The following is an 18,215-nucleotide window of genomic DNA, read 5'->3' as shown; positions in this document are numbered from 1 at the left end:
CCCGAACACAAAGTTCCTCCCCAATTTCAATGGCCGGACCAAAACGTGAGAGCTCTTTTCTCTCCTCACCTAGCAAATTTTGGTCATCCCAAACTGATGTTTACCTGCGGCAAATGGATTATAATAATGAAGTGACTTTCTATATCCAAAACAAACCTGCAGCACTAACTTAACCCAGTAGTTTTTGCGACTCTTCAGAATTGAAAATAAACCTGAAACATATATTTATTTTTTTAGCGAAAACAACAATAGCGTTTATAGGAAATTACCAAACATAACACTTCAAATATGCATATGGACTACTATAATAATTTGAAATAAAAACATTGATCAATTGAATAAGCTACGAATTGAAGGAGCGGTCAAAATTTGACCTTTATGTTCGCCTTATTAACAGCCCACTTCACAAAGATTACATATTGCGCTCACACAATGGGTGAGCAAGCCTTTTTTACAGTTACGATCAAAATAATCAAGAAACTGTTCAGAGCACCCCAATCTTAAGACCAAAAATTCAAGTTCACCTGACTTTTCTATCAAACTTTATTTTATTCAGTTCAGTAAATAAACTTCAAATAAACCCCTGGAGCAGAGGTTGATGCTTTAGCAACAACGGAAGAAATAGTTCTAAGATGAAATGAAACAGCAAGCGACTCTAATAACTGAAAATGAATAGCAGATATTTCTCAACTCCGTTTCATTATTTCCCACTTTTTCGAAGCGCCTAAAGAACCATCTAGCCAGTTTTACTGTAGGAAATCTTAACCCGCAAAATTCATGAATTGAGATTCATCATATTAGTTCATTAACTATATCGCCAATTCTTCAAAATACTAATTGACGAAAGCGCTTCAAATTTACTACGGTACACAGATCTCTTTACGTACGTTCTTCGTATGTTCTACAAGAGTCTTCAGATCTTCGCGATGATACAAATGAGTTAGAATGATCCAGCAAGATCAGAGCGAATGATTTGAAACTAATGGTTGTCTGTCTATTCAACTAATGTTTTGACACCATTTCGTTTATCTATTAGGTGGTTACTGTATAAGAGAAAGGCGTTAACACGACTCGCAGAGGTTCTACTCTGAATTATCACTATCGTCATCTTCTTCGTCGTCGCTGATGTCGGTGTATCCATCGTCGTCTTCGTCATTCTCTTTACCTGGAAAAATAAGCTCAAATGGAATTTACCCATACAAAATGTTTTCCACTGCAAAATCGAACAAGAGAATGTTCTCGGAAAAATTGCTGAAACAATGCAGAAAAACGGAGGCGAAGCAGGGCATCGCACCACTTGCAAGACAATGCAGCATAGCAGGACAAGCTAGCTGAGAGAAAATGAGACGAAAGCCAAACAAAGTATAAAAAGTTTTGAAATGTCGAAAAGATAACCAACACTTAAAATAATTTTGTTTTCAAGCTAAAACTTATAAGCATACCTTAAATGAAATTGTACGTTAACATTTTTAGTTCGGCTTGGGAGAACACCAAAAAGGCATCAGCCTGTCGGGTGGCATCTCCATGAGCAAAATCTATTCGTCTACTTTTTTAAAAACTTAGATCATATAGACAAAAGGACCGCACACTTTCATACGTTCGTCGCGATTTACATAAATTCACTTTGAGGATAACATGCCAAAAACACAACTGCAAGTGCTGATGTAGCATCAACTAAAACTCTTCGGTACCTAACCCAACAATATTTAAAAATTGAGGTACAAAAATAGTTGTCAAAAACACTAAGCTAGCAAACATGATGAAGCTCAAAATTCTAAGTCCCCCAAACATACACAGGCTTAGCCGATCAATTGTCATTAAAATCCAAACCGGCTAAATTCACAGCTAAAAATAAAACAAATTTTTAATAGAAATTTTGTTTAAATTTAGACATGCTGACTAAATGGCAGAATTGACCCAATGATTCAAGCGATTTATCCTGAAAAAGTACGTTTCAAAAATCATATCACTAGGGGAATCATTAGCTTACATTTCATACCCAGGGGCGAAGCTTCATTTCTCAAACAAAAGCGACAAAACGGCAACAAGAGCAATTGCAAAAGGCCACGGGAAAGAGCTAATTGATCCATAACTAATTTTTCAAACTAAAAAAGTTAGTTTTTTTAAAGCTTTATCAAAATCTTTGCATGCACTTCTAGATAATTTTAATTAAAATCATACACTATCAAAATTTTCGCATGTCTCGATGAACATTCGTTTTAGGCAAAAATTTCAAGCAAAACGTTTGAATATTAAATTAGCCGACAATCTTTGAGCAGGCTGAACTTTATTTAGGAAATTTAAAAAAAAAACTAAGTTCCCCTTTGAACTACATTGAAAAACACTTGCAACTGCAAATGAAGTTGCTTACAGAAAAATCCATGATGTGGCAACTAAGCCGAAAAAAAACTTGAGCAGTCAAACGAAAATAATATCGTCCGGCCTGGACTTGTACTCCAGACCTTAGGACCTCTAGACCAAGTGAAAATAAACCTCGAAGTTGTTAAGGTTCATTAATAAAAAAACGTTCAACTTCTTATAGATTTTGATTTAACGGAAAACCCTAGTTTTGATTACAAGACACTTGCTCTCGCTGTTTTATTAAATAAGTTATTAAATGGCGCTCTGCTTTTAAATTCTTACAAAAAAAATGCGAAAACTTTGCTGGAAAAAAGTAGACTGAGAGCATAAAACCACGTTTGCAAGCTCGCTCCAGTTAAATAAAATTTAACTTAAAAAATTTCCGCGCAACTTGATATATAAAAAACGGCCATCAAAAACCCTGCCAACTTCGCGAGTGGCCACAAAGAAATACAATCAAAGTGTAACTAACTACCCATCATATAATTTGATTTCGCATCAGGAAAAAACCAATAAATCATAATTAACGCATGAAAGATCTGATATTGGAAAAAAAACGCTTGAAAATTCGTCAAGATAATTAACACAGCGCCGAGGCTGCGCTTCGCAAACACTAGCCACAACACAAAAAAAAAACAGCTTTATAAAGTGAATAAGAAAACATAGAAATAAGCCTCGAATTAGTAGAACTTTTCTACGCGTTGGCTTTGAACCTGCGACCTCGAGAATTAGACTCTCAAGCCCTGCCCTCTCGGCCACGAACGCTTAATAATCGGCAAACACTAGTCAAATATAAAACAGCTACATATTCCAGTAAATTGCCAATCCGATGCAATAAAAGTCGCACCAAACACAAATGACAAAATTTGCAAGTAATAATTTGGAATATAACAAACTGACGGCAACCACAATAACTTAGCATATAATTAATTGGCCACAATGATACAGCCACATTGTGCATTTCTGAATTATGCATTTCAGAAAATTGCAAAATATATTGAGTAAGAAAATTTCTGAAATCGAGTTTTATTATTGTTATGTTGTTCGAAATAAGCCGTAACGGTACCACCAAAAGTGGCACCAATATTTGCGACTTAGGCTAGAAAAATAAAAATAGTCGTACCATAACACGAATGCTCACAAAAATTTGCTATTGTAATAAAAAGGTTTAAACACATTTGCTTTGAATTCAAATATTCGCCAATTGGCCAACTTATAATCTACAATAGTGGGCAATGTGTGCATTTATTCAATACGCCATCAGAAAATTTTGCCTTAGGATATCCTACTTAATAACTTACCCCCGCTTCTCTTCATGACCATGCCGTGCCACCTTTCCAGAACCATTTTTCTTTTCGAGACTTAGAGCCAATTTAGGGTTGTACTTAGATTGAGAAATTTTTGCATTGCACTTGGAACATAGTATGAGACTTCTCTACAAAACAAATGTCATTTAAATAATAACTAGCCTTTGCCCTTCGCTCCTCCCTTTCCTTCGCCTGAATCATCGTCCTCGTCGTCATCCGTTACAGTCTCCTCCCCACTGCCACTTTTGCCTTCATCTTCCTTCTCTTCGTCGTCTGAGAAATGCCACTGCTTCGTATCCTCGATTACCTGAAATAAACACTGTTCGTATGAAGAATCCGATTCAACGACTCCATTTTGGATCGTCGGAATCAATATTACCTCAATATTACAGTATATAAAAAAAAGAAAGTCATTCTTTTACTCACATCTGAACCGCAAATATTTATTCTATGGATCGACACGTGATCAAAATGAAAAGAATTTGAGGTGGGATTCATAAAGCGAAACTTTCATTCGAGAAACGACAAGAGATTAGAAATTCTTTGTGGATTTCTTGCGACTACAGCGACCAATGAACATAAATTGTAATATAAAAACCTTGGCTGGCAACACGTGCAACTTCAGCTCTTTTTCCACATCCAGTCCAACATAACAATCACTTCGCACATGCACATTATACGTGTAGTGACCTTTCTCAGGCGCTGTGAACTTCAACTCTACTGTTTCCATATCTTTCAGACCACACACTTTCTCGACAGGTGATTTCAACATCTGGGTCTTCGCTTCACACATGTAAACCCACCAACCCTCTTGTCTGATTTCTGGATAATAAGGGCAGTGTACTTCCACGCTTGTCTTGGGCTTCGAGTCCAGGAGCTCACGCAATTTCTTAGCTGGATCTTCTTCGGGGTCCCAGAGTTCCCCGTCTGAACTGTCGTCGTTGTTGGTTGTCGTAGCTTGTTCTGACTCCTTCTCGGCCGACTCGTTCGTTCCATCGGCTACAACGACTCCGTTTTCATCTTCTTCTGCATTTTCACTCGGTTCGTCGCCTTTGCCATTCTCGGTAACTGGTTTACTATCGGCATTGTTTTGATTTTTGTTTAACTTTTTGCCGCCTCGCACTTGCTTTCTACCCATTCCCTTTTTCGGTTTATTATGTTTCTGATGATTGTTGTTATTGTTTTCTTGCGATTGTACTGCGTACCCGTTCGATTTACTGGGTGTCCCATTTTGATCTGATTTCTCATTTTGACTGAAGTAGACATTTTTAAACGACTCTCTTCTTAGCCTACATTTCACCGTCACGATTGAATGCGCTGTGATTTCCTGACGATCTTCGTCGTCAATAACTTGCGTTTCAACATCTAGATACACAACAGGCAACAGTCCCAGAACATTCATTAGGTCTTGATACTCCTGCTGTTCCATGAAATTCAAAATGCTCTCCCGTTCTTTGTTTGACAACCTCGCTAGATGCTCCAGAGACTTGACCTCCCTTTTACGTACACTCAACTGCTTCAGTTGACTTTCATGCAGGTGGGGTAACTGCAAAAGGGGCGACTTCCCCTCCCCCACAGCTTGGACCAGATACTGATGGAGTCTGATCATGCTTTCCAGAGACACTAGCTTGACCTTATTTGGTACTCTGCCTTGCAAATGCAAAAAGAGCAATTTGACAAATATGTTGACCATCTCTTGCATTAACATCGGAGTTTTGCTCACAATGTACTGTCGGTCAATTTCTAGCGTATTGGCAGGTAGAGCTACTCGCAACATGTGTGCGTTCAGCACTGTACGTGCTTTAACGGAATGTGGGTAGGAGAACACCTAAAAGCAATCAAGATTTATCCTGTGAGAATAGTTTAACATTTGGGAAAACTCAATGAATCACAATTGATAGAACATTATGACAGCTTATCTATACCAGCCTAATTTTCTAGAAGCTCAGTTAGCGTCCCATTTTACTTCATTTTCAGCACATCACGCGTCTTTGTTGGCTCTTTAGCCGCTTTTTCGATCGGCCAAATGAAAATTTATCTACAGCACCAGGAAAATTGAACCCGGTGCCTATTCGTTACCTTGGTGGCGGCGGCAGTCTTTTTGTCCTCTTGAGCAGTTGGCAGTTCCCTCTGCACCTTTTTGACGTCCTGTTCGTCGGTGGGTCTGAATATCATCTCGGGGTTGCTCTTCTTGTCGAATTCAAACGAAGTGCTCAGCACCTTCAGCACCATCTTCAGACTCATCCCAGGAGTCCTGAATAACAGTACGTAGATTTGAATAACAGTACGAATAACAGTAGATAGATTTGCACAAAACACAAAAGCTTACTGGACGAGCTATCTTATATGTTGTTACTGAGATTTGAGGCAGACAATTTGGGATACAGATATTGGGTATTTCTCTGTACCGCTGATAAAATTTCAACAATGAGATCGCAAAAAAATCAACTATCGAGTTTACAGGGAAAAACATATTTAGGCTCCTTAAATTTGCAGAAAAATTTATTATTGGCGCTTTTTGGCTCGGGTAAAAACCGAATTTGAGAAAACTTGAGAAAACCGAATTTGAGAATGAATTGATAAATTTTTTATTCCGCAGGGAATTCTATAAACTACAATCCGCTTTTGTACCTAGAAGTCATTAACATTTGTCGCACATTTTGATCGTTTTTTTTGAAGAGTGGGATTCTTTTTCAACATGAAATGAAATTAGTAGTCAAACCGCGAAAAATTTTAAGCTTTAACAATTTTTATGAAAAAAAACTTAAGAAAAAATCACACTTCGGGTTGACACTTAAACATAGAGTGTCAAGCTTTCAGTGAAAAATGAGACGAAGGCCCGAAACTCGAATAAAATATCGAACAGACAAGACTAAAATTTTCAATTTTTGTCACGAATGGAGTTCATTTTGAATGAGTGCTGGCGTGAAATGAAAATCGAAACAAGCTTAACGAGCGGTAATTAAAGTGGCAAAACAGAAGTCGACGCCCATTGAGCCGGTACAAAAAAATCAACAAAATTTCGAGCTAAAACAGAATAGTAGTCGATCGCCTTCCACTCTAAAGTAGCCTGTCAGGTAAGAAACCATTACCACCATTCAAACAATGCAATTTGAGGCAACTACGCCGATATAACAAAAACCGACAGCTTTTAAGCAAAAAAAATAATACTGAAAAATGATTATTTTAAACCAAGGAGAAAAACATAGCCAACTGACAGATGGAAAAGAGCAATGAACGCACGAAAGCAGAAAAAAACTGACTTTATGATTGGTGTTTAACAACAGGTAATAATTTTTTTTCAGCAGGGAAATCTGCAAACTAAATTTTACTTTCGAAACTAGAAGTTGATCACGGTTTTTGCGACCTTTACTCTTTTGCTGTTCGATAGTGGAGTTTGCCTTTCTTTCAACAAACTAAATAATTGAACTTAGAATACAGAGGCGAAACTGAGCTTCGCACCACTTGCAATACAATAAAAAAGCCGCTGTCGAAAAAACCGAATAATCTGAACGAAAATTCTCGCCACCAGTTTCTTCGACTGAACTCTCAATCTCAGATTTGGCAAGGTAGTTTGTAAGAAAATTCATGAAATTTCAAAAAAAAAAACGGTAAAAAAAAAACAATCTTGATTTTTCCGAAGACTGTACTATTTTCTACATAAATAAATGCGTACCAGCTTATCCAGCAAAGAATTCCGAAATCTGTAATTCTTATTGAACCATTAATATTGAATTTAGCAGTGCAAATTTTTTCGATTTAGTAACAAAGTTTCCGAACAACGATCAAAAACACAAGTAAATTTGACCTTTCCGGTGAGTAAGCTGATTTTCTACAATAAATGGAGCTTAGTCGCTTACGCCGGGAGGACTACCACAGCCTGATTTTTCGATTGAAACCTTAATTCAAGATATGAGGGGGGAAAATTTTAAGAAAAATTTCAAAAAATGACCAAACTGTCAAAAAATGACCTTTTTTGAGGCCTCAATATTTTACTATTAAAAAAAGTCAGCCGTTTACGTAGAAGAGATCTCCAGTAACTGTTCTTGCAATTTAAAGTCTTTATCTCAGATTTGTCACGGTAGTCTACGAAAAAACATCCAAGAAAATGAGTCGAACAATCCCCACGGTTCAATTTTCGAAAGCATTTGAAGGCTGAGCAAAGCTTATCGATATTCAGAAGTATGCAGACAAACAAAGTAATAGCTGGTCTTTCATTGGTGCTAAATTTTTTGAAAAACAGTGAAGAAGTTGTCGGGAAAATTCAAAACTTCAGCGTGAAAAAATTTGCAAAAGTGTCTCAAAAAAATCATGAAAACAAAAAAAAACATTAAATAATATCTGATTCCAATGAACAGAAAATTTTTGCCCTCGAAACTACGCAACAGAAAATGATTATGCAATAGAACATACACCAAAACAGTTTACCCGAGATAAAAATTTATTAAAAAAATATTAAAGATCAGACATTAACAAAAAAATTATAAAAATAATAAATTACAGACTTTTCAATTTTAGTAAAAAATTCTTAAATCAAAATAAAATCCAAGCTTTACAAAAAAAGCCGTAAACAAACAGTACCAGATGAATTAAAATCACTTTAAAAACCGGCGGAAACTAAGTCGAAAACCACGAGCCCGAAAAAATTATAATTCAACACTTTTTTCGAGAATTTTTTTTTAATTAACCCCGGAAACGGACTACACTTACTAACTACCTAAAAACAGGTTGTTTTTGAAATTTTAAGAAAATGAACATGTCTTGAATATTACCATTCCTACAAAATTTGAGCATTCTTTGAACAAAGTTTTTTTACGGGAAAAAAGTCTAGTACCCGATTGCAATACCCTTGCTTATCGCAGGGTAAACAAATCAAAAGTCAAACCGCGAAAAATCAAATTTTAACGAACAAATTTTAGACTTTTTCCCGAAAGAAAAAAATCACCACCACCTATAAAAGAATACTCGCCACGTTCATGCCTCTTAAAAACAAATTTCGCATAAAATGGTTTCTTAAACGCCTGCACGCTCAAAATACGTTACAGTCAGCTTCCAACAGATTTAAAAAGGTCACTAGGAGATGATTTCTGAGAACAAAGTTTTAAACGGGAAGAAGTCTAGTGTCTAAAAGTCTAGATTAGAATAAAATTATTTTCGCACGCGTAAGAATTTTAATTTCTTCTTCGTTTTCGGATTAATTGAATAGCTGCACAATCAAAATAAAAACTGAAATACAATAGATCAGAAGCGAATTTAATTTTCTCCAGGGGGCAGATTTTGTTAACCCTTTCTTTTGAAAAAAAAACAGGTCAAAATGCCGTTTTAGGCACTTTGTGGAGAGTTGTGACCAATAAATTGCGTTATATTCGGCGCGCGCTCCCCTTTAAAGATAGTATTTAATAATGAAGCCGAGGTCGCTTTAGAAAAGTGAGGATTGGTTGGCCGAAAATGAATGTCATAAAATAATACCAAAAGGAGTAGCCTGTGGGTGGTGTTGAGGGGTTCGAATCCCTGTGGGGGAGTGTAGCGTTCCCCCTACACCCTGCTCTACAAAAATTGATTCAAGTGTTCGATAAATTCTCGAAATTTCAGCTTTTATGTAGATTTTTCGGCCAGTTATTTGATACCTGTGAATATAGTCGTGATATAGTTGATTAGTAAGCACGTGGATCTTCTCTCCCGCCGTCTTGTTGCTCTTGGCCCACCACATACTAACTACAATCGGAAGAATCACCATGAAACATGCCACATAAATTCCCAGCACATATATGGAATTGTTCTTGTCCACAATCCACGATGGAAGTGCGATGCCAAATGTTGCTGCTTTCGGTCCGTCGGGATTTCCATACTTTTCCCAGTTTTCTTTCGCTTCTTCGTCAGTCAAAGCAGCATGCGCTTTACTTATCTGCATAAATTTAACGTCGTCCCCGCCTTCTTTGTCTGGATGATACTTTAAACTCAACTCTCGATAAGCTTTTTTGATCTCACTTTTAGTCGCGCCTCTGTCAACGTTTAAGATCAGGAATGGATCGTAATCTACGTAATCTTTCTCCACCTTAGACGCCTGCATGATTAGAAGCACCAGAATTACCCAGCCTACCAGGAATAGAAGTCTCTTGATCCAGTTGCCCAAGGTAGAGGTTGGGTTCTTGCGAGATAAAAGTTCGTTTTTGAGAGCACATTGTTTGCACTTGCATGGTACTGTGCTGGATACTTTTTTCTGACCTACAAAAATCCAAGATATTAATAACATTTTCCCTCTTTTTTTAATAACGCTTTAATCAAGTGAATTTCACATTTTAAAACAACCGTCTTAAAATGACAAATTGAAAGTTTTACGCGTCGTACTGAACAATAGACTCGCATTAACCTTCTAATAAATTTAAAGAACTGATGCTTGTTACATCCTCATTTACCGTCGATCCATTGCAATAGATGGTTTCAGTAGAAAAAGTAAGTTTTTCAAGTATTGTGAATAGTCAACACTCGTTGTTATGCTGTCATTTTCAAGGTTGGTGTTCCATACCCAGTGGAAACTTTTTTTTCATGGTAGCGTCTACTTTAGTAATGAACTGTTTTTGAAGCAGTAATCGTGACGTGTAAGTGTAATTAGACCTGACGTTCTCTCAAGTGATGACCTTACAAAATATTAAACAATGTGTGACTTCATTTTGCAAGTGATCTATTTCTCCTCGGAGCAGTTTATCAACAACTGACCTCTGGGCCAGTAGAAATAGGTGAGAGGTATGAGCAGGAGGCCCCAGAAGGCGGCGAAGAAGTAGAGCGAGATGCCGCCCTCCTCGTCATATTCGATCTGAGCCATCCCTTCTTCCCTTCAGCAGTAGCTTCTTCTCTTCTTCTCAGTTCTCGCTTTCTGGCTCTAACTACATCAGTTTATATTCGAATTAAATTCATTCCCTACCTAAAATATCAACACCAGCAATCAACCGATTCTTAAATGTTTCTGCCAACATCTTTGTCACAAATTGGTTACACGAAGTCAATTAAGATGCTCCTTCGTAACACTAGCTCATATTTTCACACCATAATCTTTTCACATCCCAACGCGATACAGCGTGAACCATCTTTATCAGGCAACACCAATATGTGTTTACCAAAGTTCAGCGACTTCTCACTTTTTAAATAACGGCAAAGGATGAAAACGGACTAAAGTTCTTCATATCAATTCACTTTGACATGTTCAATTATTTAAACAACAATTTCAGGGTCGCAGTTATTTTGATTCGGAAAAAATAATGAAAAAATGTTTTCAGGTTAACATACCAATAATGATTGTTCATAAATCGCATTAAGAACTATTAAACTTTAGCCTGAGAGATAGCCATGCCACCATCTGTTTTCACTTCTCTGGTCGCAACAATTTATTTATTTTCCAAACTTCTAAACTCCTAGTTTTATTGGTGCTGAGCGAAAGTCAAACCATAAAAAGTACGAGTTTTTTAAGTACGAGGAAATTCATAGATTAATTCTGAAGGATTCCTGGCTGAATAAATTTCTTAGCTGGTTCAATTTGTTTGAGGTTATTTTGGACATTTTCTGGGTACACTCCTCCCATTTTATTCCGTATGTGAAAACGCAACTGAGCAATTTTCTTAGTCTTATAAGCGGTGAGTTTCTTATCTTATCATTTACACCAATTTTTTTAAAAAAATTTTGAGTTTCTTCTTTCTTTTGATACTTTGCTTAGGTCCTCGTCACTTATTACGTTGCGTTAAGTAGTTAAGGAACAATTTGTCCGTAAAATTTTATTCAACCGTTTAAAAATATCATAAATCTGAAGTTCAGCAGACGTATACAATTTGCGTGTTTCCTGTTCTAATCTCACTGAGTCAAAAATACGCTTCATGAAATTTATTAATTATAATCTCCTCGGGTCATTATTCAGTTAATTGACGACAATTTTGTTTGAAGTACCATATATTCAAACTCCATATTGAAAAATAGGTTGCACAAATGCTTTATATATATAATCAGCTGTTTCTTGTCAAAAACTTTATTCATTTGATAGAACAAACCGCCAATTCACTTTTTTCCCTGAAAATGCATCCAAAAGTCCCTTCCCTTTTACTAGAGTCCATTCTTGGTTGCTTCATATTTCATACCATAAATTTTGATGCGACCACAAACTCAGCCGAAATTTTGAATTTTGAGGTCAAGTGATTTTTCGGATTAAGATCCTTTCAGTCATGATTCGATTGAAAGTGAAATAAAAGTCCAACAAATTTGCTGAATCGAAAAAATTGGTTCGTCAACCCCACTGTTCATGTGAATTCTTTTTTTGCTTCAAATTAGCTTATTTTTTTTTTAATGAAAGCGTTTTTAGTCCCACCTCTTACCGCACAAAAAGTAAAGAAATCAAACAAAAATTAAGTATTTTGTAAATTGACTGTAATCGAAACCTTCTGTGCTACTTTCACAGCAACCAGTTATTCCTAGATTTTCATATGATTTTACGCAACTTGTGATAACATATGTTGAGGCCAACGCACCAATTAATCACTGAAATGGTTCATGCAACAAACTTTAGATTACTTATACAGATCCTTCTACATACAGAACTTGTGCATACTTCGCTCTCTTAACCTCGATTGATGAAAACTTGGCACATAAAATAGGAAAGGGGAGATAAAAGCAAGCAGCATTTGCAGCTTCTGCAAGCAATAGAGCGCAAATATATACATGTGTTAAGACGCAGGAACTGGAGCGATAAGAAGAGTGCATTACCAATAGAACAAATTCAAATTTCAAAGGCTAAACATGTGAGTCAGGACGTATAGAGCGGAAAGCCAATTCAATGTGTTCTCCTCAATACCAACAGCAAGCCTACTTTTCAGTCATAAATTTCTTGTCAGCCTCAGCTCTAGTCCTTAGCTATAGACTAAGTCCACATTTTATCCTGTGCTACAGCCTCCACTGCTGAAATAGCTAATACCTCAATTTCAACCAACATACATTACACTCAATTTGAACCCACATACAATACTATACCATTATTTCTAAAATGGAAGCCTTCTGCAAAACTTTCGAATTCTCCAGTTTCGACACCGACAAAGGAGAACTGGAGAAAGTGTATAAATCTTGGGGTCTAAATTTCTTCGCGCGCAAGGGAATCATGGCAGCCAGCACTCCTCTTTTCCGAATCAAACAATCCAGCAAAGACGCGACACAGTACTTCATAATCAGCAGGAGCGCCAGAAGCGGTCTGACGTCGTTCCGAAACTGCGATGGACCTATGAAGCTAGACGAGGAGTGCACCATCTCGAGGCGAGACGGGAACCAATTCAAAGCGACCTTGAAACTCACAGGAGACAACATTCTAGAACAAACGATGGTGCATGAGAAAAACGAGATCCCGACAATGGTCATTACAAGGGAGTTAATAGAAGACGGCAAACTGAAGTTGACTGAAACATGCGAAGGAAATTCGGCCGCTAGAATCTACGCTCCGGCTGATCAGGTCGAGTCAAAGGAAGACGAGGAGCTCTGAGGTTAACAAACAACCTATCCAATCAACGTGGTTCTTTTACAGTGTGATTCATCAATGATTGAAGCCAAAATACGCATTTTTTTCTTTTTCACTCCCTTATATTTATGATTCAAGTAAAAAACATAGTTTGGTTGCTCTTCGACATGAACTACGAAAAATAAAAACTATTGAAACAAATGCGTGAACAAGAAAACACTTCGCAAAGTTTTTGGCACGCAACACAATTCCAGACCATAATTGTAACCAGACACTAAATATTATTTCTACTGCTCTTTTATAGCTTTTTAAAGGGCATTGCAAACTCAGAGAGAACCAAAAATTAACTCATGCGGTCAAAAATGAGCTTTGATTGCTAATTCTAGAAGTTTATCAGTGGTTGCAGTACCTATTTTGGGTCTTTTCTGTTATACGGCCCAAAATTATCGAAACACTAACTCAGCTATTAGATTAAATAAAAATCTCGCTTCACAATCTGAAGCCTGATTTATAATATATTAGTCTACTCAAAGTTTTGATAATTTTCCGCTGTATATCAGAAAGGCTCCCATATTTTCAATGTTTTGATTATTTATACAAGTTGGTTCTGAATAAAATTACTATCATTGACTCTATCTTTAAGTTGCAGAGACCATTTTGACCATAACGCGATAGTATAATCAAAACTATTCTTCGGTTACGTAATGTTTAAAGGGATACAAAAAGGGAATTCTTTCAAGAGAATAGTGAAACAAGGAATTTTAGGCCTCTCGAATGTCACTTGTAGATCAATAGCTTTTGTCATAAACCGTCAACAAATTCATTAAAATAATTGGGGAATTTATCAGAGGCAAAACTCATTTAGGCACCGAGAATCGAAGGTACAACAAAAAATTAAAAAATATTCTTAATACATCTAAATTTAATATGTACACAGAGGCATAACTGAGCTTCGCTTCACTTGCAATTCAACAAGTATAGGATGATAACAGCAAGACACTCAAGAACTAGCAAAGAGGACTTCGAAAATTGTAAGCGTATAAGAAATGACTAAAAACAGCTCTCAATTTTTCTCTGTTTAAATTTATTATCATTTTTTAAGAATCCAACAGGATTTGAACTCGAGCATTCGAAACATTAAATTTCGAGCCAAAGTCTTAATGATCTAATAAATCATCTCGGAAATTTGTAGGAAACAAAATATTAGGCAAGCCGACAGAATTAAAACTGACAGCCAACTAGCTGAAAACCAACCCAAAAATGTTCGGCAAAAACTTAATGGAAAAATTACATGTACTGTACAAATAGTATCCACGAAGCCATATAGACATTGAAATCAAGGTGGTATACACAATTCGGAAACTAAACCGAGAGCTAAATCGAAAGCCGAAAAATCATCAGCAAACAGGAATACCGATGTTTTATAACTATACATTCAACCAATCTATCAAAAAGAACTAGCGTGTAACGCACCTCCGGTGCTTCAAATTTTCAACAACTCAAAAAACTTTCTTTGAGTGTACTCTGACAGCACCCAATTATAGGGTTCGTAATTACAAATTTTGCAAAGTTTTTTAATATAAGTTCTTCAAAAAATTTAAAATGAACTAGAAACGTCACATCTGGGAAACTGAAAGCAATTGAGCAGTCGCATTTGGACGCAAGATTTGCAACTCGTGAGAGTACTCTTACAGTACCCAACTACAACGCTGGGAAATTCAAATTTTGAGAAACTTCACCTTAAGTTGTCTAAAAAAAAGGTATTAATATCTCGAAAACTACAAAATTTGAGAAGTCTTTTTTGATAGCAATATTCGCAATCTTTGAAAGTACACAACTACAGGGTTGGGAATTTCACTTGAACGAATTACTTTGCAATTTAGTTTTCTGAAAATTTCCAAAAAAATCACAAAAATTGTCGTATCTCTAAAAACTGATTTGGGCATTCTTAATTGGAGGCCAAATTTCCAACCCCTGAGATTACTGACAGCCCCCCAACTACAGGTTAGGAAATTCAAACTTAATTTAATTTTCATGAAAATTTTTTTGAAAAAGTTACAAAAAACGTCATATCTGGAAGACTACAATGACTTGAGCAGGAAAATTAGGAGGCAAAACTGCCAAATCCTGAGAGTACCCTGAAGAAGCCTCACTACAGAGATGAAAATTGCGAAACTTTTTATACCTAAATTTTCTGAAAAATTTTGAAAAAAAAACGTAGAAAAACGTCATATCTCGAAAATTACAAGAATTCGAGCAGCCATATTCAGAGACAAGACTCGCAACCCTTGAGATTACCCTCACAATATCCAACAGAAGGATTGATACCTTCAACGTTTTAGAAATTTTTAAAATCTAACTTAAAAAATCATAAAAATTGTCATATCTCGAAAACTACACAGATTTGAGAAGTGAGAATTGGAGGCAAAATTCGCAACCCCTGAGAATACCCTGACAGCACCCAACTACAGGGTGAGAATGTTCAAAATTAAATTTTCTAGAAACTTTTGAAAAATCTCGAAAATTGCCTATCTCGTAAACTAAAAGGATTTGGTTATTCATAGCTGGAAGCCAGAATCGCAAAATCTGGGAAAACTCTGACAAAATCCTACTATTGGGTTGCTAATTTCAAACTTGATGAAATAAACACTGAATTTAAACTGGAAAATCGAAAAAAAAACTTAACCATTGCAATATACGATATAGCTTAAACGTGGAAAAATTCTTTTGTTAAACATGCAAAAATAATCCGTTGAAAAAGCTTAAACATAGCGAGAAAGTGAAGCCCGCATTTAAATTAATAATAGACAATAGATGAAAGTTAAAAAATTAGGCGACGGGTAGACAGACATTATCAAATTATATTAAAAAAAACAAGTATACAGATAGACAGACTTAATTTGGCCTCGAAAAAAACTAATGAACTTGCGAAAAACTAAATGAAAAATTTTTTTAAGCATTGCAATATATGATATAGCTTAAACATGATAAAATTCTTTCGTTAAACATGCAAAATTTTTATGCTTAAACATTGGAGATAGCTGTCACTCGCATTTAAATCTAGTACTAGCGTGTAACGCACCTCCGGTGCTTCGAACTTTTGACAACTCATGACAAACCGCATACATTGGAAACCACATCTGCAGGCTTTTAGTGTACTCTAACAGCACCCAATTAAATGGCTGGTAATTTGATATTTTCTAAATTTTTCCAATTCCAATTTTCTAAGAGTACCCTGGCAGCACCCAATTACAGGGTTGGGATATTTAAATTTTGAGAATTTTTCTAAACCTAAGTTAATTGAAAATTTTGGAAAAATCGTAGAAAAAAAATCCTCATATCTCGAAAACTACAAGGATTTAATCAGTCATGTTTGGAGGCTAGATTTGCAAACCCTATGAGTACCTAGACATCACCCAACTACTGGGTTAGAAATTTCAAATTTAAAAAAATCAAAATTTCGTTTTCTGAAAAACTTAGACAAAATCACAAAAACGTCATATCTGGAAAACCACAAAGATTTGTAAAGTCATAAATGGATGGGTTACAGGGTTAGAAATTTCAAATTTGAAAAAATAAAAGTTTCGTTTTCTGAAAAACTTTGACAAAATCACAAAAACGTCTTATCTGGAAAACCACAAAGATTTGAGCAGTCATGATTGGATGAGATAGGAAAAACTTCATATCTCAAAAACTATAAGAAATTCAGCAGTCATATTGGAGGCAAGGTTTGCAAACCCCTGAGAGTACTCTGATAACCCTTAACTACAGGGTTGGGAATTTCAAACTATGAAGAAAAAAATTTCGTTAAATTTTCTGGAATTTTTTGAAAAATCACAAAAAATGTCATATCTCAAAAACTACAAGAATTTTAGCAGCCATAAATGGAGGCTAGATTCGCAACCCCCTGAGAGTATTCTGATAGCCCTTAACTACAGGGTTGGGAATTTAAACTTTGAAGAAAAAAATTACGTGAAGTTTTCTGAAAACTTTTTTAAAAAAATCACAAAAAAAAGGATATCTCGAAAACTAAAAGGATTTGAGTTGTCTCATATGGATAAAGATACGCAATCTTTGAGAGTACTCTGACAGCACCCAAATACAGGTTTAGGATTTTCAAGTTTTAAAAATTGTTTTGTAATTTGAGTTATCGGAAAAATTTGAGCTTTCGTAATTGGAGGCCAAATTCGCAACCATTTTGTGAGCCCTGACAGCATCCCACTATTGAACTGCTGTTTTAAAACTCGGTGGAATAACCTCTGAAATCAAACTGACAAAAAAAGATAGAAAACGAAAGATAGAAAAAAATTAAAGATTGAAAAAAATAGAAAAAAGATAGAAAAAGAAAAGAAAATCTGTAGAAAAAAAAAGATAGAAAAAATGGATAGAAAAAACAGATAGAAAAAAGGATCGAAAAAAAAAAACAGATAGAAAAAAGATAGAAAAAGAAAGAAAATCCAAAAAAAAAGATAGAAACGCAGATAAAGATTAAAAGAGATTGGAGACAACCATTTGACAGTAGTACTACTTCAACTAAATCGTCGAAACCACATTCAAAGTTTAAAAATTAGGAGACGGATAGACAGAAAATCAAATCAATTTTAAAAAGCAGGTATTCAGACAGACAGACTTAATTTGGCCGTGAAAAAAAAACTGAAAAAACAAGGACCTTGAGGAAAACTAATTGAAAAATTTTCTTAAGCATTGCAATATATGATATAGCTTAAACATGGAAAAAAATCTTTTGCTAAACATGCAAAATTATTAAGCTTAAACATGGGAGATAGCTGTCACTAGCATTTAAACATAGAATAGATAGATAGATGAAAATAGTTACAAAACAGAAAAAAACTCAGAAGCTCTTCATGCCGAAAAAAAATTCTTAATAAAAAAAACTTAATGGGTCTCCTTTCCCTCAGAACACAGACGCACACAAAATAACTTTTCTCGGCCATCAAAGATGCAATAAGGGTTCACTAAGTAGATATAAAACAATCCGGAACCCACTGAGTCGAAAAAAGAAGACAAAAAATGAAAAAACAGTAAAATAAAAAATAAAATTA

The 18,215-nt window shown here is 35.6% G+C and overlaps 2 protein-coding genes across 2 annotated transcripts; one reads left to right on the top strand and one right to left on the bottom strand.

Moving 5' to 3' along the window:
* Positions 1–207: 207 nt before the first annotated feature.
* Positions 208–10,587, bottom strand: LOC134842083 (translocation protein SEC63 homolog). Its single transcript, XM_063858244.1, has 6 exons — positions 10,386–10,587; positions 9,296–9,893; positions 5,748–5,922; positions 4,267–5,496; positions 3,831–3,975; positions 208–1,165 (listed from the first exon to the last, which is right to left on the bottom strand). The coding sequence occupies exons 1-6, from the start codon at positions 10,489–10,491 to the stop codon at positions 1,083–1,085; spliced, it is 2,337 nt and encodes a 778-aa protein (XP_063714314.1). The 5' UTR covers positions 10,492–10,587; the 3' UTR covers positions 208–1,082.
* A 2,103-nt stretch (positions 10,588–12,690) lies between these two features.
* LOC134841570 (uncharacterized) lies at positions 12,691–13,176 on the top strand. Its single transcript, XM_063857601.1, has one exon. It carries the CDS (start codon positions 12,691–12,693, stop codon positions 13,174–13,176), a length of 486 nt encoding a protein of 161 aa, XP_063713671.1.
* Positions 13,177–18,215: the final 5,039 nt, after the last annotated feature.

This window comes from Symsagittifera roscoffensis, chromosome 3, assembly GCF_963678635.1.
Source record: "Symsagittifera roscoffensis chromosome 3, txSymRosc1.1, whole genome shotgun sequence".
NCBI classification, from domain to species: Eukaryota; Metazoa; Xenacoelomorpha; order Acoela; family Convolutidae; genus Symsagittifera; species Symsagittifera roscoffensis.
The sequence above is the reverse complement of the archived record's forward strand: the minus strand, read 5'-3'. Positions and strand labels throughout refer to the sequence as shown.